This window comes from Symphalangus syndactylus, chromosome 3 (genome assembly GCF_028878055.3).
Source record: "Symphalangus syndactylus isolate Jambi chromosome 3, NHGRI_mSymSyn1-v2.1_pri, whole genome shotgun sequence".
In the NCBI taxonomy this organism is placed as follows: domain Eukaryota; kingdom Metazoa; phylum Chordata; class Mammalia; order Primates; family Hylobatidae; genus Symphalangus; species Symphalangus syndactylus.
Window position 1 is genome coordinate 142,506,776 of NC_072425.2, and position 25,925 is coordinate 142,532,700.

Here is a 25,925-nt window from a genome sequence, read left to right on the forward strand (position 1 = left end):
ATGTACTTGTTAGCTGTGAAGGAGTGGGAAATAGAATTATGGATGGTTTATTCTGACCACTCCATTTTAGTCTTGACACATAGACCTGACTTATGCCTACTTCCTTGCAAGTTGATCATACTTTAGGCCAGGCTTGGATATTAGTCTTAGCCTTGACCCTCCCTGGTGTTTTTGCTAGCTCTTATGTCCTTTATGATTCCCTCTCATCATAAAATATGAAAATTAAGTAAATTGAAGGTGTTCAATATCTTGTGGTCTTGACTTTTTCATTTTAGCTGATCATCGTGTGTTGCCACCCATTCATGTCAAGATGACTAAATTTGGATTTTTGCGATTGTCCTATGAGAAGCAGGACACACTTCTGAAGCTTCTCATTCTGTCAATGGCTGCTGTATTATGTGAGTGTGCATGTGAACCTCTCTTTGGGGATAGAAAGAAGAAAGTTTAGAAAAAAATTGAAAATCGCTATCTTAAAATGCCTTGTTCTTTTTAGCAGATTGTTATGTTTTTCCATTCCTCATCAGTATGATTTTATGAAAGCAAAATAAAAGGAATATAAAAGTCAGGGCTATGGGCCACGCGTGGTGGCTCATGCCTGTAATCCCAGCACTTTGGGAGACTGGGGCGGGTGGATCACTTGAGGCTGGGAGTTTGAGACCAGCCTGGCCAACATGATGAAACCCTGTCTCTACTAAAAATACAAAAACTAGTTGAGTGTGGTGGTGGATGCCTGTATACCCAGCTACTTGGGAGGCTGAGGCACGAGAATCGCTCAGACCTGGGAGGCAGAGGTTGCAGTAAACCGAGATTGCACCACTGCACTCTAGCCTGGGCAACAGAGCAAGACTCTGTCTCAAAAAAAAAAAAAAAAAGAGGGCTATGATCATCTTTGAAATAATGGGAAGCATGCTGTGCCAATTCTATTTTCTCACAGGGCTGAAAGTGATATTGGGGACCCTTGGATAACTGATTTTTGTAAAAGACAATTATCTTCAATTTAGGTGCCTCCTATAGTATTTTCGAAAGTCTCTTGAAAGTTTACTCTGTATTTTAGATTTTCTGGCTCTTCATGAGTCCTAGGTATAGTTTTGCTTGCCATACCTATTACTTTGCTCCAAGGTTAAGTTTAGTTATGTGTGTATGGTGGGGGAGTCAGCATATATAAAAGATGACCATGTAAGTTGAGTTTGGTATTAGTAGGTGAATGTAATGTTATAGGCTTTTATAATTAGTTAACTGTGACCTATGAAAGTGGAAAATGTAGATGCCATTGTCAGGGGAAAGTAAACTTCTCTTGTTTCCTTTATGTGGGGAGAGATGGATAAAGACTTTATTCAGGGATTATTTTATATTTTCTGTGACCTCTCTACTGGATAATACTGTCTTCATTATAATACTATATCTGCTGTTCTTTCATGGCACATTACCAATAAAATATTAACTCTCTGGTTTTTGCAGCCTTCTCCACTCGTCTCTTTGCTGTCCTGAGATTTGAAAGTGTTATCCATGAGTTTGATCCGTGAGTACCTTTGCTTGATCTGGTATTATTTCCTTTGGGAGGCATTCAGGTTCATGGGTTTCAGATTCAAATTTCAGTCAGCTCTCAGTGATAGAGATGTGCTTTCAGTACATTTAACGGAAAAAAAAAACCTTAAAGGCTTCCAAAGGAGATAATTATCTCCTTTTAAGACCCATGTGTTGGAGTCCAGGCACAGTGGCTCACACCTGTAATCCCAGCACTTTGGGAGGCCGAGGTGGAGGGATCACTTGAGCTCAGGAGTTTGAGACCAGCCTGGACAACATGGTGAAACCCCATCTCTACAAAAAAAAAAAAAAAAAAGTGTGTGTGTTGGAATTGACCAAGTCTCTGAAACTCAAAAAATGTGAGAAGCATTGCTAGTATGTCTGCCTATCACTTAAGATCTGGCTAGGCTAAGAGAATTCTGGCTGCTCAGTTTGGTAAAAGTTTGTGATGCAGATTGAAGGAAAGGGTCCTGGTGTGTATTCCAGGCTCAGAAGAGAATCACAAATGATGAACTTGAGATTCATGACATTTTGCTGTTTGTTTGTTTAGCAATTTATGTGATAGAAATTGGGCTTCTTAGTTAAATTCTAGGGCAATGAAAAAAACTCGAAGTTATCAGTTTGATTAGGAATTTTGTTCATTAGATGAAAAAGATATAGTGGAAGTCCTTAGTGGTATTAATAACTAGCAGTTACTTTGTTCCAAGCGCTAATTTGCAGATTATCTAAATCCTTTCAGCAACCCTTTAAGATGTAGGTACTATTATTCCCTTCTTAGAAATGAGGAGACTCCACTGGGCACAGTGGCTCACGCCTGTAATCCCAGCACTGTGGGAGGCCAAGGCGGGCGGATCACAAGGTCAGGAGTTCGAGATCAGCCTGGCCAACATAGTAAAACCCCATCTCTACTAAAAATACAAAAATTAGCTGGACATGGTGGCATGTGCCTGTAATCCCAGCTACTCTAGAGACTGAGGCAGGAGAATCGCGTGAACCCAGGAGGTGGAGGTTGCAGTGAGCCAAGATCGTGCCACTGTACTCCAGGCTGGGCTACAGGGCAAGGCTCCATCTCAAAAAAAAAAAAAAAAAAAAAAAAAGAAAAGAAAAGAAATGAGGAGACTCAGGCTGGGAGTGGTTATCTAAGGTTGCTTATTCAGTACATGGAGAAACCATGATTTGAATGTTGGTTTGTCTGACTCCAGAGACTGCAGTCACTGTGTTATATTGTCTAAAGTTAAGGCTTATAACAAATTTGGAGGGCCAAAATCATAGGTTCTTGAAATATTATTGATATCTTAAAAATAGTATATTCAATCTTGTGGAGTATTGATTGAAAATGCCTGCATCTATTTGCAAATTTATAATTTTGTTTTGTGTAGATATTTGAAAGCATTTTGGAAGCATTACAAATATTCTGTTTGGGGCCTCCCAAATTCAGTTTATATTTTTTCTCATGAATGAGGAAACATGTCCTTTCGTTTTTTCTTTTTTTGTTTGAGATTGGGTCTGACTCTGTCACCCAAGCTGAAGTGCAGTGGTGTGATTACGGCTTACTGCAGCCTTGACTTGTGAGGCCCAAGTGATCCTCCCACCTCAGTTTCCCAAGTAGCTGGGACCACAGGCATGTGCCACCATACCTAGCTAATTTTTTAAAAATTTTTTGTAGAGATGGAGTCTCACTATGTTGCCCAGGCTAGTCTCAAACTCCTGGGCTCAAGCAATCCTCCCTCCTCAGCCTCCCCAAGTACTGGCATTACAGGCATGGGCCTCCATGCCCAGCCTCCTTTTGTTTCTTGATCCCAATCTGTTAGGCTTCTTTCTCAGACCCTCTGAATGAGCAAATATTGATGTTAGATAATCAGGGAATGCAAGAGCATCTGCTTTGTCGTCAAGAGCTGTTAGGGACCATAAGGGACTTGACACTTCCTTTTGCAGAGGAGGAAACTGATTCCCAGAGTGGTGAACGCAGTCCAGACCTATTCCTACTAACTTAAACTTCCTCCGTCACTCTGCCTCTCTTACTGGTAGGTAAAGGACATGATTCTGACACATACTGATGTCTGCAACCCTCATCTCTTCTGTTTCTGACAGTCACCAAAATAACATCAGTGACAAATAGAGATTTCTGCCATCTGTTGCTTCTGTTTACTTCAGCTTTCAAAACTTGACTGACCAAGGAGGAAATAGGGTTAGAGAGGTGGGCAGAGAGGATGGTTAGTCATGATTATCCATAGTAATTAAACTGTCTCTAGTTTGAGACTCTTTTTGTTTATTTTTGTCTGTCTTCCTTTTTTTTTGGCAACAGGGTCTTGCTGTGTTACCCAGGCTGAAGTTCAGTGGCTCAGTTATGGCTCATGCAGCCTCAACTTCCTGGGCTCAAGTGATCCTCCCACCTCAGCCTACCGAGTAGCTGGGACTACAGGCACGCACCACCACGCCTGGCTAATTTTTGTATTTTTTGTAGATTGGGTCTTGTCATGTTATACAGGCTGGTCTCAAACTTTTGTGCTCAAGCGATCCATCCACCTCTGCCTCCCAAAGTGCTGGGATAACAGGCATGGACTACTACGCCGGCCTCTTACTTATTTTTATTTATTATTATTATTAAATTTTTTTGAGATGGAGTTTCGCTCTTGTTGCCCAGGCTGGAGTGCAATGGCACACTCTCAGCTCACCGCAACCTCTGCCTCCTGGGTTCAAGTGATTCTCCTGCCTCAGCCTCCCAAGTAGCTAGGATTACAGGCATGTGCCACCACGCCTGTCTAATTTTGTATTTTTAGTAGAGACGGGGTTTCTCCATGTTGGTCAGGCTGGTCTCGAACTCCTGACCTCAGGTGATCCACCCGCGTTGGCCTCCCAAAATGCTGGGATTACCGGAGTGAGCCACCACGCCTGGCCTTATTATTATTTATTTTATTTTTTGAGACAGGGTCTTGCTCTGTCACCAGGCTGGAGTGCAGTGGCATGATCAGGGCTCACTGAAGCTTCAGCCTCCCTGGGCTCGATCCTCTTATTTCAGCCTCCTGAGTAGCTGGGACTACAGGCGTGTGCCACTAAGTCCTGCTGATTTTTGTATTTTTTTTTTTTTAGAAACGGTCTCGCTATGTTGCCCAGGCTGATCTTGAACTCCTGAGCTCAAGTGATCCACCTGCCTTGGCCTACTAAAGTACTGGGATTACAGGTGTTAGCTACCTCATCCAACCTTCTTTCTTTTTAAATAAGAAACTTAAGGACTTATATATTTTGGGCCTAAAGAACTATCTTTCCATTTATAGCTCTTAAGCATTTTATATCAAATATTTTTCATGTGGTCTACATATCTGTGTATCTTTCTATATTTTTTTGAGAAAGGGTCTTGCTCTGTTGCCCAGTCTGGAGCACAGTGTTGCGATCATGGCTCACTGTAGCCTTGACCTCCTGGGCTCAAGCAGTCATCCCACTTCAACCTCCTGAGTAGCTGGGAGTATAGGTGTGTGCCACCATGCCTGGCTAATTTTTAAAAAATGTTTTGTAGAGACGGAGTCTCACTGTGTTGCCCAGGCTGGTCTTGAACTGGGCTTAAGCGATCCTCTCGCCTCAGTCGTCCAAAGTGCTGGGCTTACAGGCATGAGCTGCCATGCCTGGCTGTAATCTATATTTTTATGCTACTATGTAGGTGACATAAGAAGCATTTTAGATAACCACATGAGTAGACCTTGTTAAAAGTTTAAACACTGATTAAGAAAGTCGTGTTATGAAGTAGGTTAAAATTTTTTCATCCTGCATATAATGGTATACCAACATCTTTAAAGATTCTCATCACTGGAAATTATTCATGTGTCTTTGTGTGCAGTATAGATTTTTAAAAATATGTTCCTGTCACTTGAAAGCCAGAATCTGGCCAGGCATGGTGGCTCATGCCTGTAATCCGAGCACTTTAGGAGGCCAGGGCAGGTGGATCACCTGAGGCAGGAGTTTGAGACCAGCCTGGCCAATATGGTGAAACCTTGCCTCTACTACAAATACAAAAATTAGCTGGGCATTGTGGCGAGCGCCTGTAATCCCAGTTACTTTCAGAAGGCTGAGGCAGGAGAATGGCTTGAACTCCGTAGGCAGAGGTTGCAGTGAGCCAAGATCGTGCCATTGTGCTCCAGCCTGGGCAACAAGAGCGAAACTCCGTCTCAAAAAAAAAAAAAAAAGCCAAAATCTATTGGTGCCCACATCTCAGTGGCTTTGTCTTCATGGTGCTTGAATTCTCTGACCGGTCCTAATGCTTACTACATGTCAGCTTGATGAAGTATCCCATTTGATTGCTTTGTTACAATGTTAGGCTCCAGTTTCATTTCCTTTTTATTTATTTATTTTTTTTTCTGAGGCGGAGTCTTGCTCTGTTGCCCAGGCTGGAGTGCAGTGGCGATCTCGGCTCACTGTAACCTCCACTTCCCAGCTTCTAGCCATTCTCCTGCCTCAGCCTCCTGAGTAGCTGGGATTACAGGCACATGCCACCATGCCCAGCTAATTTTTGTATTTTTAGTAGAGACGGGGTTTCACCATGTTCGTCAGGCTGGTCTCGAACTCCTGACCTTGTGATCCACCTGCCTCGGCCTCCCAAAGTGCTGGGATTACAGGCGTGAGCCACTGCACCCGGCTCATTTCCTTATGAGAGAAGCAGTGCTTTAGTTGAGACAAGCATGGAGATAGAAGTAAACAGACTTATGGTAGTGTAAAATGATTTTCATGGCATAATATTTGATGCTAAACTGATTTTTCATTGAGTAATGCTGAATTTCTCAATGGTGTATCCTGAGGAGCAAAATTCACCACAAATTTACAACAAAGTTTATTTCTTGCTATAGGTACTTTAATTATCGGACTACCAGGTTCCTGGCTGAGGAGGGGTTTTATAAATTCCATAACTGGTTTGATGACCGAGCCTGGTACCCTTTGGGACGAATCATTGGGGGAACAATTTACCCAGGTAAGGAGACCAGATGTGTTTTTAAAAAAAAAAAACAAAAACAAACCAACAAAAAAACACAAATATTTGTATGCTAGAGAACCAGTTTCTTTTATTTCTGATAGCTTTGTATTGTGACACTTGTAATTTCATCCTGATTACAGGTTCCTAAAAGTGCATCTTATAGAAACAGGAGTACATTTGTAGTAGAGTGGAGGTGGGTGGTTTTTATACATTCTAGACTTCTGATTGAATCCTTAGGAGAGAAATTTATAGGCTTCCTGCAGTTGCTATGTTAGTATTTCTGGTGATTTGTTAAGACTTTAACATAGTCACTTTATTGTATCTGGGATTTTCCCTTTCTTTTTCCCTTAAGTTCTGGTAAGACAACCTAATGGAGTTTCTTCTTCCTGTTACAGGTTTAATGATCACCTCTGCTGCAATCTACCATGTACTCCATTTTTTCCACATCACCATCGACATTCGGAATGTCTGTGTGTTCCTGGCCCCTCTCTTCTCCTCCTTCACCACCATCGTCACGTACCACCTTACCAAAGAGCTCAAGGTGAAGGATTTGGGGTGACAGGAGGCTTGGGAATGAATGTTATTGAGCCTCTCTAATAGATGCTGGAGGGTGGGGGACAGAGCCTTAGAAAGGAAGGGAGCCAGCGGGTAAAGACAGCTTTTACTGGGCCAGATTAATTGGGTTCATTCTAACCCCTTTCTGGAATATGTGTTTTTTTTTATCATTAGCAACTGTTTGTCCTTATGAGAGTACAGTTGAAAGTGAAATGTAAATTGCTACATGAAGAAAAAAAACATTTAAATGCAAAATGTGAGGTTTGGATTTTGAAGTCCTCACAATGTAAGGGAGAGGAAAAAAACACTACATGAAACATTCCAAAATGGTTAGTTTTTCCTACCAGGAATGTACTCAGCAATCTTTGTTGATTTAAAAAAATTTTTTTTAATTTTAAAATTCTTAAGCCATTTGGCTTCCGTAGTAGACTCCATAATGCTGACTGTCTTTTTCCAGGTTTCAGCATTGCTGACCTTGGCTCCCTGGGTGCTATTCTTAGTTTGTGCTGTGGTGTTAGAGAGATACCTGAGAGGTGATAAACTAGTAGGGGGTTTGGGAAGCCTGAATTTAGTTTGGAAAACTTTTTCATCCTTCTCCTTGCTGCCCTTTCCCAAATTTGACTCTTTCAACAGACAAGTCTTTACTTTTTTGGAATGTGGCTTATATCTGTTCCTTTCTTCTGAGCTCAAAGGGTGCCTGGTGATATTTAAGCTTTATTGCCTAAGCTCCTGGCATCTTCAGTTTAGGTAGATTATCACTTAGCTTTCTTGGCTTTTTAACTGAAATAATAATTTTCTTCCTTTGATTGTCCTTGCATGGCTTTTAGAGGTGTGACTGGTGTTCCAATGATGTACAGATATTGTTAGGGGTAGAGACGAGCTTGGGTAGATTGGTAGCCAAACAGCCCATTCTGGGACAGCATTGATGTTTGACATCTCACTTGATTTGTCTGTCCTCAGCATATGTGTTTTCAGTGTCAGGTTTGGTGTCATCATGGGGAATTGGTCATGAAGTTTTTAGCTTTCTTGTGCTGTGAGCATTTCTAGCATTTCTAACATCTCACATCTACCTTTGAAATTGTTGGACTGTTTTCTGGGCCCCTTATAAAGAGAATGGACTAGTGGATCCTCTATTCTTTCTCAGCATTGTATTGGTGTTAAAGTCTTGCTACCCTTTTTTTCTTACAGGATGCAGGGGCTGGGCTTCTTGCTGCTGCCATGATTGCTGTAGTTCCTGGATATATCTCCCGATCTGTGGCTGGCTCCTATGATAATGAAGGTAAGACTTTTAAAATGCTGAAGAAGATCTTCTCACCTCATTATCCAACAGAGCTTCACAAGTGCAGTCTATGGTTTAGCAATAATAAAAATGGTAACTGGGTGAGAAGATTAGAAATGGGCAGGAACGGATCTTGGACAAGCTCATGTTCTCTTCCCATCATCCTTTCCAGAAAGGTAGTTGGTAACTTTTCTTACAAGTCTTTGGTTCATCTCTGCAGTCATAAAATAGTTAACTATTGTTTTAACATTATAGTCATTTGCTTTATTTTCCTACATAAAGGGAATAGATGTCCTTAAAATTTTAATGATTTATTGACTTATTTTCAATTCAACATACATTTGTTTAATGTTATTGGGAAAACATAGTATTAAGTGTTAGATAATGAATAAGATTACTTTGGGCATAATTATAAGAAATTAAAGAGATAGATAATGAATAAGGTTATATTGGCCCATCATCTATTAAGGAAGATTAAAATGGACATATAAATATAACTCCAGTGACAGGAGATAGTACTATGTGCCTTGATAAAAATTTGAACAGAGTACTTCAGGAATGTAGTGAAAGGGAGAGATTTGGGGCTGTGCTTGGTGGCTCACGCCCTGTTATCCAGTACTTTCGGAGGCTGAGGTGGGTGGATCATTTGAGCTCAGGAGTTTGAGACCAGCCTGGGCAACCCTGTCACTATAAGAAATACAAAAATTAGCTGGGCATGGTAGTATGCGCCTGTAGTCCCAACTACTCTGGAGACTGAAGTAGGAGGATCACTTGAGCCTGGGAGGTTGAGGCTGTAGTGAGCTGTGATTGCCACTGAACTTTAGCCTAGTAATAGAGCAAGACCTTGTTTTTGTTGTTGTTGTTGTTTTTATTTTTATTTTTTTAAGAAAAAAAAAAAGCAGATTCGGGAATCAAGGAAGGCTTTTTGGAAGTGGCTGAGGATCAACTGGATCCTGAAGTTGGGATTTCATTAGGGAGATATCAAGGAAAGGGGCAATTGGGGCATGAGTATTATATGTTAAGACGTAGAGGCAGGATGATGAATGATAGTATGTCTTTAGAACTATACTAGTAGGATGTTCAGTGCTTGGAAAGAATGATAATAATGGCCAATATTTACTTAATGTTTATTATATGCTAGGTACTCTTCTAAGTGCTTTACAGGCATTAATTGTATTTGTTTTCAGAACACTTTTATGAAGTAGATATTCTTCTTACATGAAACTGAAACAAAAGGAAGTAAATACTTTGCCTAAAATTACACTATTACTTGGTAGTAGATCCAGGCAGTCTGTTCCAGAACAGTATTCTTAATGACTATACTAGCCTGGCCTCTTGTTGAATTTTTGGTGTGTCCTTTCTGCAGGGATTGCCATCTTTTGCATGCTACTCACCTACTACATGTGGATCAAGGCAGTAAAGACTGGTTCCATCTGTTGGGCAGCTAAGTGTGCCCTTGCTTATTTCTACATGGTAACTTTTTCTACATGTTTTTAATTTTTAAAGTTCTCTAAATACTGTATTTCCTATGGGTACTTATTGTTTTACCAACTTTCTTTTCTGGTAGGTTCTCCTAAATTTTTTTCTTTTCCAGTATATTTTTTCTGTTCATACTTACATATACATGTAGACTTCCTTAATTGCTTCTACTTGCTCACATATCCCTAAATCCTCTGTATGACCTTACAGTAGATTGCATTTAGATTAATTCTGAGGCTTGAGTCCCTCTTGTTATGTGATCATGACACCAGCAACAACAAGGGAGCAGGGGATTGAGTTACAGTGATGGGTTTGAACTTGATTTTATATTTTCTTTTTTAAAATTTATTTTATTTTGTGTGACCTGTACATGTAAGGACTTGATTTTCCTGGTTAAAAAAAAAAAATCAGTTATTTGAACTCTTTAAGCCATTTGGCATAAATAAAGTTACAGTTACTATAAGTGTTCTTTAAAAAGTCACAGGTGATATCCTACAATATAGTGGTGGTGGTCTGAGGAGGCATACTCAGAGGAACTGTTTTTTTCTATTCCATCATAGGTCTCGTCATGGGGAGGTTATGTGTTCCTGATCAACTTGATTCCTCTCCACGTCCTGGTGCTGATGCTCACAGGCCGTTTCTCCCACCGGATCTACGTGGCCTACTGTACTGTTTACTGCCTGGGCACTATACTTTCTATGCAGATCTCCTTTGTGGGTTTCCAGGTGAGCCCTTGACTGAGTAGGGTTTTCAGCTGCTACTTTTTCTATGCAGCCCCAACTAGACTGATTTATCTTAGATTCTGTTAAGAATAGTATGACTTATTCACAGCCTTTATATTGAACTACTTGTGTTAATTGAAGCAACAGAATTACTGGTCATTAAAGTTTGCATCCGGGAGTGTGCTAATATTTGCTCCATGGAGTTTGAATTCCACGGCTCTTACTTTGGCTTTAAGTTTGTGGGAAGGGGAGGGATATTTAGTTGAGTTGAGTTCAGATGAGTGATCAAAGTTAAAATTTCCAGTCTTTTTAATGCAGATGACCCCATGTAGTAGCAGAGAATCCTAATCTTAATGGCATCTAATTGTAAGTGCTTCAGGAAGTAAAGCACAAACCTTTAACCACATTGCTCCATAGGGTTAACAGACAACTGTTAAAGAATAATGTGGTATGTTTGATTTCTCTTGTGAAATTATCATGAAAGTGCAAACCTTATCTAGAGGTCAACAAGTATTTCTTTACTGATCACCTACTGCAGATTGTCCCCAACTTATGAAGTGTGACTTAGGATTTTTTGACTTTAGAATGGTGTGAAAGTGATCTGCATTGAGTAGAAACCGTACTTCCAGTACCCATACAAGCGTTCTGTTTTTCACTTTCAGTACAGTAGTCAATAAATTACATGAGATTCTCAACACTTTATTATAAAATAGGCTTTGTGTTAGATGATTTTGCCCAACTGTAGGCTAATGTTAAATGTTCTGAGCATGTTTAAGGTAGTCTACGCTAAGCTGTGATGTTCCATAGGCTAGGTGTATTAAATGCATTTTCTACTTAAGATATTTTCAACTTAAAATGGGTTTATGGGGATGTAACCCAATCATAAGTTGAAAAGCATTTGTATATGCAGTTTGCTAATCACTTGAACATGTAAAAAGAATAAAAATATGGTCATAGTCCTTAAGGCAGTTTTGGTCTTCTTGCAGGGAAAGAAATACATGCAGTTGTCTATATCCGATAGGCTACAGTTCTGGAAGTGTGGTTCTTGAATCATCATCACCAGCAGCAGCAGCTAGGAACTTGTTAGAAATAAATGCAAATTCTAGAGCCCCAACACAGACCTACTGAATCAGAAACTCTGGAGGTGGGGCTCAGCAATCTGTGTTTTAACACTCCTACCCCCTTGGTGATTATGATGCCCACTAGCATTTGAGAACCACCAATCTAAGGCAAAGAATGATTAAGTGCTAGAAGAGAACTAATGTGATATGGAACATAGAGAGGAGTGATTGATTTCAGTTTGGCAGATTAGGAAGAGATGATATTTGAGTTGGACCTTGAATGATGAGAATTTTAGTGGATGGGAATTTGGGGAAAATTACAGTCTTGGCTAAGGAAATAACCTGAGCAAAAGCCAGAGATGTGATAATGATAGTGTATCTTATGCTTTAGTGGGCTGCAAATATTCTGTAGAAAATATGGCTGGTGAATTAAACCCTTCCCTAGATTGGCCCTGATTCCTTTGGGGCCTCAGAACTCATTTGACCATTTGGTTTGAACTAGATAAGAATAATGCAGGCCTGCACTGGACTTACTCATTTTTTTTCCTTAGTGTTAACATATATATCCTTTTACCTACAGCCTGTCCTTTCATCAGAGCACATGGCAGCCTTTGGGGTCTTTGGTCTCTGCCAGATCCATGCCTTTGTGGATTACCTGCGCAGCAAGTTGAATCCACAACAATTTGAAGTTCTTTTCCGGAGCGTCATCTCTCTGGTAGGCTTTGTCCTTCTCACCGTGGGAGCTCTCCTCATGCTGACAGGTAGGGAAGGCTCACAGCTTTTTTTCTTTTTTTTTTTTTTTAAGATGGAGTTTCGCTCTTGTTGCCCAGGCTGGAGTGCAGTGGTGCGATCTCAGCTCAGCCTTTCAAGCGATTCTCCTGCCTCAGCCTCCTGAGTAGCTGGGATTACAGGCACCCGCCACTGTGCCCGCCACCACGCCCGGCCAGTTTTGTATTTTTAGTAGAGACAGGGTTTCTCCATATTTGTTAGGCTGGTCTCAAACTCCTGACCTCAGGTGATCCACCCGCCTCGGCCTCCCAAATTGCTGGGATTACAGGCATGAGCACTGACCCGGTCAGGCTCAGAGCTTTTACTATTAAATGCAGATGGGTACAGACATAGAATAAACTCCAAAAGACAGGGTATTTTCTGAACACAAAAGATTATTTTTTTTCTTATTTCTTTTTTCATAGGAAGCATGTACAATTTTACATTCAATCCACTTTTCAGCCCAGTGTTTGGATTCAGCATAGCAGAAAATGTCTTGTTGGAGCTGCTCTTAATCACACCTGCTGAAAGGACTATATGTTACCTTGCGAATCTTTCTCCTTTTTCTTTCCTTTTTTTCTTTCCTATTGGTTGGATGGGAGAAGTCATTATATTGCTTACCATATTCTCCAAGGTGGCACTCATCTAATCCCATGAAAACTAAATCATGGCTGTTTAGTTGGTTGGAAAGCCAAATTTTCCTTCTTTTTCCCTACTTTGATTTCTCAGAGATTAATTTGGTTTTGCTCAAGTCTGCCTATTGACCAATCCAGAGCAGGACTCGAGGACATAGTTGATATAATCTCTACAGTTGGCCTTGGTTTGACCAAATTTGGCCTAAAACCCTTTCAGGTAGCATTTCTGCCTCTATTCTTCTCTCCAAGTTTATATACAGCCTGGCTTTATTCTGCTGGCAGTGCTGACAAAAGTACTCTCAGGTTTGAAGAAAGGAAGGAGTGAAACTCTAAGTATTGGTGGCAATTAAGCAAAAACCTAATCCTTCTCTGTCACTGAGAATCTTATTAAAATGGGAAGTTGTGATTAATTTGGATCAGATGTTTGTTTGAAGAGTGTATATGGAATATTTATTGCCTCTTTGCTGCTAGGAAAAATATCTCCCTGGACGGGGCGTTTCTACTCACTGCTGGATCCTTCTTATGCTAAGAACAACATCCCCATCATTGCTTCTGTGTCTGAGCATCAGCCCACAACCTGGTCCTCATACTATTTTGACCTGCAGCTCCTCGTCTTCATGTTTCCAGGTATGTGGCCTTGTGTTCTGAAATGGCCTTGTTTGTAAGAATCACGATTTGATTCCAAATTTGCAAGCTACCCTCATTCGTGTTTTGTTTTTCTTTGCCCGTTTATGTTGTGTAATACAGAGGACGGCTAAGCAAATTTTCTCATGTATGAAGCTGAGCAGAAGTCAGAAGTTCAACAGTTGTAGATATTGGCAAGTTCAGCCTCACAGTTTTCTGTTCATTTGTCATTTGTGTTATAAGTTAAAACTTAACCATAATTTTTACTCAGGTTTTGTTTTGTTTTGTTTGAGTACTTCTATCGTACTCCTTCCCCTTTACCCTTGTTTTTCCTCTTGGCAGTACTGAAATCCCATAATGAGTACTGCTGATTGTAAAGCCTCATCAATCGCTTATCTTCTGGCCAATCCAGATGTGTTTTAGAATTTACCAGTGTTAGTGGTCTTTTTCTCTTAAAAAATAACTTTTACCTTTTTTTTTTTTTTTTTTTTTGAGATAGAGTCTTTCTCTGTTGCCTAGGCTGGAGGGCAGTGGTACGATCTCAGCTTACTGCAGCCTCTGCCTCCTGGGCTCAAGCCATCCTTCCACCTCACCCTCCTGAGTAGCTGGGACTACAGGTGCACGCCACCATGCCTGGGTAATTTTTTTATTTTTTTTGTAGAGATGGGGTTTTGCCATGTTGCCCAGGCTGGTCTTGAACTCATGGGCTCAAGCAGTCTGCTCACCTTGGCCTCTCATAGTGCTGGGATTACAGGCGTGAGCCACTGTGCCTGGCCAACTTTTACTTTTTTCTTATTGTGAAAGTAATTTGTGTATTGTAAAAAAATATATAAATAAATAGAAAAAGATGCTGGGCACAATGGCTCATGCCTATAATCCTAGCCAGTTAGGAGGCTGAGGTGAGAAAATCACTTAAGGTCAGGAATTTGAGATCAACCTGGGCAACATAGTGAGACCCACATCTAAAAAAACAAGAACAGGCCTGGAGTTGTAGCTCACATCAGTAATCCCAGCACTTTGGGAGGATGAGATGGGAGGATTGCTTGAGGCGAGGAGTTCAAGACCAGCCTGGGCAATATAGCGAGACCCCTGTCTCTACTTAAAAGAAAAAAAAAAAACCATGATGTGCGCACACACCCATACCCACACACACACACATACACACATATAAAATAAATAAAATTAGCTGGGCATGGTAGTGTGCACCTTCAGTCCCAGCTACTTGGAAGGCTGAGGTGGAAGGATTATTTGAGCCCAGGAGTTTGAGACCAGCCTCGGTTATACAGCAAGACCCCCATCTCAAAAAAGGTAAATATTAAAGAGTTCTCACTACCCGTCTCTAGCCACTGTTAACATTTTGATGTATATTTATCAAATAAGAATGAGATCATAATTTTTTCCCTGATTTTTTTCGCTTCATAAAGAATCAAATTTCTCTGTTACTTAGTATTATTTTATAGAAATATTTAAAATAACCGCATGTTCTCACTCATAGGTGGGAATTGAACAATGAGAACTCATGGACACAGGAAGGGGAACATCACACTCTGGGGACTGTTGTGGGGTGGGGGGAGGGGGGAGGGACAGCATTAGGAGATACACCTAATGCTAAATGACGAGTTAATGGGTGCAGGAAATCAACATGGCACATGGATACATATGTAACAAACCTGCACATTGTGCACATGTACCCTAAAACCCTAAAGTATAAAAAAATAAATAAATAAATAAATAAATAAATAAATAAATAAATAAATTAAAAAAAAAAAAGAAATATTTAAAATATATCATTTACTAGTTTTTTTAAGTACAGAGATTTATCAAGATGTGTAAGAAGGCAAGTAGTCCATAATCTCATGCAGCAATATTTTAATATATTCCATTTTATAAATATACTATAATTAGCTCCTTGTTTTTGGACATTTGGGTTGTTTCTGATTCTTTTGCTACTTTAAAGTGTGCTGTAGTAAACATCTTTGCATGTTTCTATGATTGTTTTTTTAGGATAAATTCCTGGAAGTGGAATTGCTGGGTTAAATGTGTGGAATCATCCAGTCATATAATGAAGATGCCTTTACCTTGTAGGTTTCAACCTACAGGACTCAGCTGTTTATTTCTCCTTCCCTCTTTTGTAGTTGGCCTCTATTACTGCTTTAGCAACCTGTCTGATGCCCGGATTTTTATCATCATGTATGGTGTGACCAGCATGTACTTTTCAGCTGTAATGGTGAGGATGCCCTCAGTCTGGTAGACTTTTTCACTCTAACTCTGAGGTGCTTTTTTATCTGCCTGGCAGAATTCAGAAAGTACTGATGATTGTGCACATGCTTCCCTCTGAGCATTTGAGGGAATGAGTTGTAAGTTGTTGATCCTTTCCAGGAACGTATGGGACACTCATACATTCTGGTTGTGGGGTCCAACTTTCTTGGATTCATAACTTTGTATTATGGAAGCATTTTTGCACTTTGTTGGATAATATGACCCTGAGTGTCTTAAAACGGGAGATGATATTTTTTTTCTTGAAGGCGTGGGAGTATTACCCAGTGCTAGATCGTTAAAAGAGAGGAGGGATTTGATTTTTTTTGTTGTTTTTTGAGACAGAGTTTCACTCTTGTTGCCCAGGCTGGAGAGCAGTGGCTTGGTCTCGGCTCACCTCAACCTCTGCCTCCTGGGTTCAAGCAGTTCTCCTGCTTCAGCCTCCCGAGTAGCTGGGATTACTGGCATGCACCACCACACCCAGCTAATTTTGTATTTTTAGTAGAGATGGGGTTTCTCCATGTTCGTCAGGCTGATCTTGAACTCCCGACCTCAGGTGATCCACCCGCCTCGGCCTCCCAAAGTGCTGAGATTACAGGCATGAGCCACTGAGAATACACACATTCTCTTATATACTTTAAATCATCTCTAGATTGTACTACTAATAACTAATGCTAGGTAAATGGTTGATAATACTGTATTGTTTAGGGAATGATGACAAGAAAAAAGAGAGGAGAGATTTTATATATTGTAGTAAAATAGTGTTTCTCATACTTTTTTGGTCTCAAACCACAGTTAGGAAATATACTTTATATCATTCTTCAAGACGCACATATATATGTACATGCATATAATTGAAACAAAGTTTAAGAAATATATACTTCTACTGTAACTGTTTCAAGTATTTTCTCTTTCACTTTTTATGGAAGTCATGTTTGATGAAAACCCCTAAATTGATGTCTTGATCTACTAATAGGCTGAAATCTGTAAATTGTGGAACACTGATTAGACTGATCATGCTTCCTGTCTCTGTTAGGTGCGTCTAATGCTAGTGTTGGCACCTGTTATGTGCATTCTCTCTGGCATTGGAGTCTCCCAGGTGCTGTCCACATACATGAAGAATCTGGACATAAGTCGTCCAGACAAGAAGAGCAAGAAGCAACAGGATTCTACCTACCCTATTAAGAATGAAGTGAGAAGCAATGTTAAGAGTAGACTTGGGAAACTCTGTGTGTGTGTGTATGTGTGTATGTGGGCAGCAGGGGGTGGGAGGAGTAAAGTAGAGCACTGTCCTAGGTGGTCAGAATTAACTCATATAGCCTCTGACTTATTTTGATCAATCTCATCTATATGAATGTGTCTAAGAAGTTGTCCTGTGTTGTGTGAATTTAGTCTGGTTAACTACACAATTAATTCTTTTTCCTTGTTTAGGTGGCAAGTGGGATGATACTGGTCATGGCTTTCTTTCTCATCACCTACACCTTTCATTCAACCTGGGTGACCAGCGAGGCCTACTCTTCTCCGTCCATTGTACTATCTGCCCGTGGTGGGGATGGCAGTAGGATCATATTTGATGACTTCCGAGAAGCATATTATTGGCTTCGTCACAATACTCCAGAGGTGAAGATTTGGGAGGAGTGGGAATTGTGGGTTTGGGGCAAAGGGGGAGACATTTGATGTTACAGTGAATCATACAGCTTTTAGATGGGTGGAAAGCTTGGTGAAATTGGAACTTTGCAACTCTAGTCTTGAATAAGCCTTAAAGGTGAACCTCCATTCAATTTAGGGATCTTTTATAGTTACTAGTAATTATCTAGACTTTGCATGGACACTTTTATTGATATGATGATTTTTAACATGAGGTAGAACATCCCAGTTATAAAAGAAGAAAAAAGTTATAGATAAATAATACATGTTCACTTTAGAAAAATCAGAAAATTGAATAAAGAAGAAAGATATAAATCTTGTGTAAAGTGACCACCTTATGATAACTGCTTTTAACATTTTGATTTATACCTTTTGAGAATCTGAAATGATTTCCTTTACAATAACTATTAGGAATATCATTTCTGAGACAATTTGTTAGGAATAAAAACTTTTAAGAGTCTCTTAATTCTTGTCCATCATATCCTGTGATTTGAGTTTCCACGGCATCTTTATAATAAGTGATTTTTGCAATTCTGTTAAAAGGTTATTTAAGAAAATTGTCTAATGACACTAGGCTATTGATGTGGCTACATTGCACAGTCTCCCACACCTCCCACCCCATTATGTTTGTATAAAGTGACCTGGGATGAAGTGTTGGGAATGTTGGTTTGTTATTTGTGCTGAGATTTTATAATTGTATATAAATGGAAGACCAGGTGCCAGGATTTATTTTCTGGTTTGACATGCATTACTTTGTGAAGAAATTGATTAGTTAGCCAGGTGTCACTTCTGTCAGACCAAAGATGCCTTCTCTGTTGCATTTGATTTTTAGAGACAGTGAGAAGCTTGTTATTTCCATTTCCCATTCTACTTTCAGGATGCGAAGGTCATGTCCTGGTGGGATTATGGCTATCAGATTACAGCTATGGCAAATCGAACAATTTTAGTGGACAATAACACATGGAATAATACCCATATTTCTCGAGTAGGGCAGGTAAGATAAAAGGGATCTTGGAGTGTTTGGTGTGCAAGGTATAGTGGGAAATGTGTCTGCATGAGGGGGTCACATGACTTCGGATTTTGCTCTGAGAATTGCACATTTGTTTTTCCAGGCAATGGCGTCCACAGAGGAAAAAGCCTATGAGATCATGAGGGAGCTTGATGTCAGCTATGTGCTGGTCATTTTTGGAGGCCTCACTGGGTATTCCTCTGATGGTAATATACTTGATTCTCTTTCTAGCTGCAGGACATAGATTCTAAGAAAACTAGATGAATATCCTAGTTTTCTGTACTTTTACTAATATTTTACTAAGATATTTTTCTTTCATGGGAAGTTCCTAAGTATTTGCAACTTGAGGTTTGGGTATTTTGATTTTTTTCTTTTTGCAACAAGAGGACATATAAACAATTCTTGTGTAGGTACAGCATGCTATATGATTGTCTAAGGCATAGAAGTAGTTCCACAACCAGTAATAAAACCAAGCTGAACATAAGGCTCGTGACAATGAACTTAAGAATTAGCATTTTTTTAGTAGTTTTGAGCCATATAATCATTGACCAGCTTAGAAATGTTTTATATGGCCTGACAGCATGTGAAAAAAGAGAACATTTTATATATATATATAATATATATAAATAAAAGTATGTGTAAAGTGGAGGTTACCATGTGCCCTATGATTATTGGCACAAAGATTTTTAGAAGAAACATCCAAATATAGTTATCTGCCTTAAAAGTTAATGTAATGCCTGTTTATACTTTAAAAAGTTAAGTAGTTCACAGCCGGGTGTGGTGGCTCACACCTGTAATCCCAGCACTTTGGGAGGCCGAGGCGGGCAGATCACTTGAGATCAGGAGTTCATGACCAGCCTGGGCAACATAGTGAAACCTTGTCTCTACAAAAATTAGCCAGGCGTGGTGGCACATGCCTGTAGTCTTAGCTACTCAGGAGGCTGAGTCAGGAGAATCGCTTGAACTCAGGAGGGAGAGGTTGCAGTGGGCTGAGATTGTGCCGTTGGACTCCAGTCTGGGCAGCAGAGTGAGACTGTTTCAAAAAAAAAAAGTTAAACAGTTTTGAAGGTTTATAATAAAAAGTGATAGTTCACTGCCCGAAAATCTAAGTCCCCTTAACATCAGTCCCCAGAAGCTATTATTCCTGCAGCTATTTCTTCTGGTACTTACGTGCATATTTCTAAATACTGTGTATACAGTTTCCCCTCCATATCCATGGGTTCTGCATCTGTGGGTTCAACTAACTACAAATGGAAAATATTTGTGAAAAAAAAATCATAATACAACAATAAAAATAATACAAATAAAAAATACAGTATAACAACTATTTACATGGCATCTACACTGTATTAGGTATTATAGGTAATCTAGACATGATTTAAAGTATATGGACAGATGTGCATAGGTTATATACAAATACTATACCATTTTATATAAGGGACTTGAGCATTTGTGAATTTTTTTTTTTTTTTTTTTTTTTTGAGACGGAGTCTCGCTCTGTCGCCCAGGCTGGAGTGCAGTGGCGCAATCTCGGCTCACTGCAAGCTCCGCCTCCCGGGTTCACGCCATTCTCCTGCCTCAGCCTCTCCGAGTAGCTGGGACTACAGGCGCCTGCCACCACGCCTGGCTAATTTTTTGTATTTTTAGTAGAGACGAGGTTTCACCGTGGCCTCGATCTCCTGACCTCGTGATCCGCCTGCCTCGGCCTCCCAAAGTGCTGGGATTACAAGCATGAGCCACCGTGCCCGGCGCATTTGTGAATTTTGATATTCTGGTGGGAGGGGATATATAAGTTAGACTTTTATTTTTTAAAGAAGATAATATGATAACCATTAAAAAACAATGCAGAGGCTGGGTGTGATGGCTCATGCCTGTAATCCTAGCACTTTGGGAAGACTCTTGAGGTCAGGAGTTTGAGACCAGCCTGCCCAACATGATAAAACCCCGTCTCTACTAAAAAAAACACAAAAATTAGCCACGTGTGGTGGCACATACCTGTAATCTCAGCTACTTGGGAGGCTGAGGCCAGATAATCACTTGAACCCGGGTGGCAGAGGTTGCAGTGAGTTGAGATTGCGCCACTGCACTCCAGCCTGGGTGACAGAGCGAGACTCCATCTCAAAGAAAAAAGAAATGCAAAACACTGTTACTGTCTAGATCCATGAAAACATGTATGTGAAGATCATAAAAGAAGATAGTGTAGTTGTCCCTCTTTATCCATGGAGGATTGTTTCCAGGACATCCCCACCCCACCCCTACCCCTCACCAGGATAACCAGAATTTGTGGATGCTCAGGTCCCTTATATAAAATGGTTTAGTATTTGTATATAACATACACACATTCTCTTATATACTTTAAATCATCTCTAGATTGTAATACTAATCCCTAATACTAGGTAAATGGTTGTTAATACTGTATTGTTTAGGTAACAATGACAAGAAAAATCTTCATTACAGATGCAGTCATCTATTTTTTTGTTTTGTGAATATTTTTGATTAGAGGTTTGTTGAATTTATGGATGTCAAACCCACAGATATGGAAGGCCAACTGTTTTGATTAATTTGTTACACTGAATTTATTTTTCAAGGTCAAATTATTAATTGGGCTTTACTAATAGGAGTTCTGTAACATTTGAGAGGCATAATAAAAATAAGAAAAGTTGGGCCTGGCCCAGCTTCTTTTTTTGTAGACAACCATATCTTTTGAACAATGGGCTGTCCTTGATGCAGTTCCTATCATCATCATCATTATTGTTTTTGAGACAGTTTCACTTTGTCACCCAGGCTGGAGTTCAGTGGCACAATGTCTGCTCACTGCAGCCTCTGCTTCCCATGCTCAAGTGATCTTCCCACCTCAGCCTCCTGAGTAGCTGGGACTACAGCCACACACCACCATGCCCGGCCAATTTTTGTACCTTTTGTAGAGATTGGGTTTTGCCACATTGCCCAGGCTGGTCTTGAACTCCTGTGCTCAAGTGATCCGCCCATCTCAGCCTCCCAAAGTGCTAGGATTATAGGTGTGAGCCATCACACCCGGCCATTCCTATTATTTTCACTCTTCCATTCATAGAGCTTATGAGGTTTTTGCTTTAGACATACCTGCCACGCAGCTACGATACTATTGTTCTAGGATAGCTGAGCTGATGTTCTGGGGGTTTATTTTTGTTCCTGTTTCTGGCGCTATGATCTAGGCAAGTCTCTGTGCCTCAGTTTTTCCATTTGTAATATGAAGATAAGAATGCAGACACTGAACGAGATAGTAATATTATTCATTGGATGTTTACCATGTGACAAACAACTTATTAAATGCTTTACCCGTTGTTACTCATAGTAACAGCCCTATTGTTGTAGATACTCTTATTTTTCTAATTTGACAGATGAGAAAACTGAAGCACAGAGAGGTTAAATAACTTGCCCAAGGTCACCCAGCTGGAATTGGCAGTGCTGGAATTCAAACTTAGGCAGTTTGGATCCAGAGTCTGTTCTTAACCACCGTGATATCCCCTCGAACTCTTTGCAGTAGTGCAATAGGAATCTTATCTTTTTTTATGTATTAGAAATATTTTTAATACTAACCATCCAGTGAAACATGTAGCAACTGATTTCCCTAAAGCCTGTGCAAGCAATACAGTAAATGATGAACCCTAAAAGAGATATCATGAGTTGATGGTAGTGTCAATATTTATTAAGCATGGGAGTGTGTTTGACACAGAAATGTTGACTTCTCATATACATGCTTTGGAGGTCTATAATTATGCAACTGTTGGTCAAGAAGGAGAACACTCATGTCTTGTCTACCTTTTTGGTAAAGCTACTACTGTTTAGATCAGTCCTGCCCACTGTCTAATAGAAATAATGGAAACCACATTATCATTTTAAGCTTTATATTAATCACATCAAACTAAGTATAAAGAAACAGGTGAAAGTAATTTTAATAATTTTATTTAACTGAATAGTCATATCAAAACATTATTTAATTTAACATGTAACCAGTATACCCCCTTTTGGGTTTTTTTTTTTTTTTTTTACTAACTTTTCAAAATCTAATGTGTATTTCATACTTCTAGTGTGTATTTTATACTTACAGTACATCTTAATTTGGACTAGCCACATTTCAGCTGCTCAGCAGCTATATGTAGCTAATTGCTACTATATTTGATAGCCTAGCCCTAGCTAATCTATAGGACCAATTGCAGTTGTGGCTTAAGTCTGGACTAGTAGCGTAGGATTTCAGGAGTATAATAATTTCTCAGAAAAGTTGTATATTTTGACGAAAAATGCTTTGCCCGTATGTTGTCCTCACTATTTTTACAAATTAGAGTTAAATGATACCAATCCCCATTAAAAAAATGTTGAGGAATTTTCTTAGAAACACTAACCTGCTTTAACTCCAGCAACTTTTGTGATGCAGCAGTTCTTTTTTTTTTTTCTCCTAGATATCAACAAGTTTCTTTGGATGGTCCGGATTGGAGGGAGCACAGATACAGGCAAACATATCAAGGAGAATGACTATTATACTCCAACTGGGGAGTTCCGTGTGGACCGTGAAGGTTCTCCAGTGCTGCTCAACTGCCTCATGTACAAGATGTGTTACTATCGCTTTGGACAGGTTTACACAGAAGCCAGTGAGTGATTCATAATAATATTAATAACAGTAGTAATAATAGTGATCACTAATACACAGTGTTTTCCATATGCCAAGCACTAGTAAGTGCTTTGTGTCTGTTAACTCATTTAATCCTCACAGCAACCCAAAAGGCATATACTGATATTGTTGTCATATTATCTTTATTTTTGTTGTTTGTATATTTATTTGAGACAGGATTTTTGCTCTGACACCCAGGCTGGAGTGCAGTGGTGCAGTCATGGCTCACTGCAGCCTTGATGTCCTGGGCTGAAGGAGTCCTCCTGATTCAGCCTCTTGAGTAGCTGGGACTAAGGTGCACACCACAATGCCTGGCTGTTTTTAAACTTTTTGTAGAGATGAGGTCTCACTGTGTAGCCTGGGCTGGTCTGGAACTCCTAAGCTCAAGCAATCTTCTTGTCATGGCCTCCTGAAGTACTGGGATTACAGACATGAGCTACTGCACCTAGCTATTGTTATTTTTGTTTTCTTTTCTTTTTTTTTTGAGATGAAGTCTTGTTCTGTTACCCAGGCTGGAGTGCAGTGGCATGATCTCGGTTCACTGCAACCTCCACCTCCCAGGTTCAAGTGATTCTCCTGCCTCAGCCTCCCAAGTAGCTAGAATTACAGGTGCGCTCCACCATCCCCAGCTAATTTTTTTTTTTTTTTTTTGTATTTTTAGTAGAGACATTGTTTCACTATGTTGGCCAGGCTGGTCTCGAACTCCTGACCTCAAGTAATCCACCCACCTTGGCCTCCCAAAGTGCTGGGATTACAGGCATGAGCCACCGCACCCGGCCTGTTATTTTATATACGAGGAAATTGAGGTACAAATAGGTTATTTAACTGCTTGGTGTCACATAATTAATGACAGAGTCAGGATTCGAACTGACAAAGACTGGCTCCAAATTCTGTGCTTTTGACCATTACTTTTTATTGTCCTTAAGGGTATTACAGTGAAGACAGGAACAAAGGGGTAAGAAAGTGACTTTTCATATCTTCTGATGACTATATTGAGAGTTATTTGATTAGGTTAAGTCTCTCCTTCTGACTTCAATTTCTTGGTTCTGCACTAGGGAGAATTTCTGACATGAATGCAGGTCTTTGACTTCTGGTAGGCTTTTTTGTCTGATCCATGCAAGGGTTGCTAATGTATTAGAGGCTCTGAATGACAATCCTCAGGAATAGAGGGCCTTGGAAGTCGGCTCCCTATGTCTGTCTTATCAGAGATAAGACATTGACTGGCAAGCATCATCTTGCATAGAACTTAAGTTAGGGTAACACTTGATTTGCCCTTACTACCTGATGCCCTTTTTTGCAGGCTCTACTCTCACCAAATTGCAGGCTGAGGAATAATCATTCAATCAGTAGATGGTTTACTGAATCCATATACTGTCTCTAGGAAATTAGCACTGTAGAAAGAAGTGTGTTCTTTTTCATCCCTCTCTAGAGCGTCCTCCAGGCTTTGACCGTGTCCGAAATGCCGAGATTGGGAATAAAGACTTTGAGCTTGATGTCCTGGAGGAAGCGTATACCACAGAACATTGGCTGGTCAGGATATACAAGGTAAGCAGATGCTATACATCTCAGAAAGCAACTTTTATTTTTGCAGATTGGTTTCAGTGCTTATAAAATGGGCCACATATTTCTCAAATAGGGAAATTTCTCATGACATCTGTGTTTGAAAAGTAGTTTGCAAACTCACTGAAAATTTTACTTTTTATTTTAGATTGTTCTTAGAGAGTAGATGATCCCAGTCTGCCATCATTTTGGCAGTTGTTGCAGTGATACTTTTCCATCTGGGGCTTGACTCAACCAGTTTCTGTGATTATCAGGCTCACGGGTGGGGAGAGTGTAGGAAATAGAGAAAAAGTTCACATGTTTATATTTAACTGCATTTTCTTCTCTCTCTGAAGAACTTAAGGTATATAGAGTCACATAGAACCACATAGGAGTATATCTCTCATATAAGAAAAGATTGAGAACCCTTGATCTACGTGGAGGGTAGATCAGTAATATTGCTCCTCACAGAGGTATTCCAAAAGGCTAAGCAGAGAGAATCTAGTCTCTAATCAGTGCTTGTGTATTCACAGCACTAAACCAGGCTGCAGAACCCAACATAATCCTGCCCACTCTGGGTGAATCCATTTTAGTAGAAAATTTCTCCAAAGTTGATCTGAGTGTAAATATTAAACTGACATCTTTATGTTGCAGGTAAAGGACCTGGATAATCGAGGCTTGTCAAGGACATAAATGTCACGTCCGGCTCTGATATGCTTCGCACTGAGCACATCACATTTAGGACGTTGAAGACTTTTTTTTTTTTTTTTTTTATGCAGTTTGTAAGAACAAAACTGGATGGCATCAGAATTGTCTGGAAGTTTTGTCCTGGGCAGTATGGGCTGGGCCAAATGAAATGATTTTTATAATTCTAAACAGGTTACCAAATGAAATGTCATGGCTTTACTTTGGTCGATTAAAGGGGGGAATTTTTTTAAAAAATGTGCCTTACTTGTTTTGACTTATAACTGATTTGAGGAAGGCAAAAGCTATGTTAGGCTGCCAGAAGGACATAAGCAGACCTTGTCAATTCTCTTAGCTCCCTAAATTAGCCAAATAGAGACTTCTTTCTCAAATCAGGAAAACTATCAAAGACCAATTCAGATCCTACATTTACAGACAGTTTTGTCATACTCTTTGCATTGCAGCACCTAGTACAATTCCTTGCAAACAGCGTGGCTCAATAAATTTTTATTGAATGAATAAATGTGGGACTAGAAGT

The 25,925-nt window shown here is 39.9% G+C and overlaps 1 protein-coding gene across 6 annotated transcripts in view; it reads left to right on the plus strand.

Annotated features, from left to right (window-relative positions):
• Positions 1-25,910, plus strand: part of STT3A (STT3 oligosaccharyltransferase complex catalytic subunit A) — a 29,282-nt gene extending 3,372 nt beyond the window's left edge. For all 6 annotated transcript variants that reach the window (XM_055273639.2, XM_055273638.2, XM_063635605.1 and 3 more), the window contains 17 exons: positions 276-398; positions 1,459-1,519; positions 6,360-6,481; positions 6,880-7,025; positions 8,228-8,318; positions 9,685-9,791; positions 10,358-10,522; positions 12,161-12,341; positions 13,455-13,610; positions 15,743-15,834; positions 16,900-17,055; positions 17,295-17,483; positions 18,388-18,504; positions 18,623-18,725; positions 22,956-23,144; positions 24,594-24,709; positions 25,358-25,910. In XM_055273639.2, coding sequence (XP_055129614.1) covers positions 311-398; positions 1,459-1,519; positions 6,360-6,481; positions 6,880-7,025; positions 8,228-8,318; positions 9,685-9,791; positions 10,358-10,522; positions 12,161-12,341; positions 13,455-13,610; positions 15,743-15,834; positions 16,900-17,055; positions 17,295-17,483; positions 18,388-18,504; positions 18,623-18,725; positions 22,956-23,144; positions 24,594-24,709; positions 25,358-25,396 — 2,118 coding nt within the window. In that variant the 5' untranslated portion in view covers positions 276-310 and the 3' untranslated portion in view covers positions 25,397-25,910. The remainder of the gene's footprint in view (positions 1-275; positions 399-1,458; positions 1,520-6,359; positions 6,482-6,879; positions 7,026-8,227; positions 8,319-9,684; positions 9,792-10,357; positions 10,523-12,160; positions 12,342-13,454; positions 13,611-15,742; positions 15,835-16,899; positions 17,056-17,294; positions 17,484-18,387; positions 18,505-18,622; positions 18,726-22,955; positions 23,145-24,593; positions 24,710-25,357) is intronic.
• The last annotated feature ends 15 nt before the right edge of the window (positions 25,911-25,925 follow it).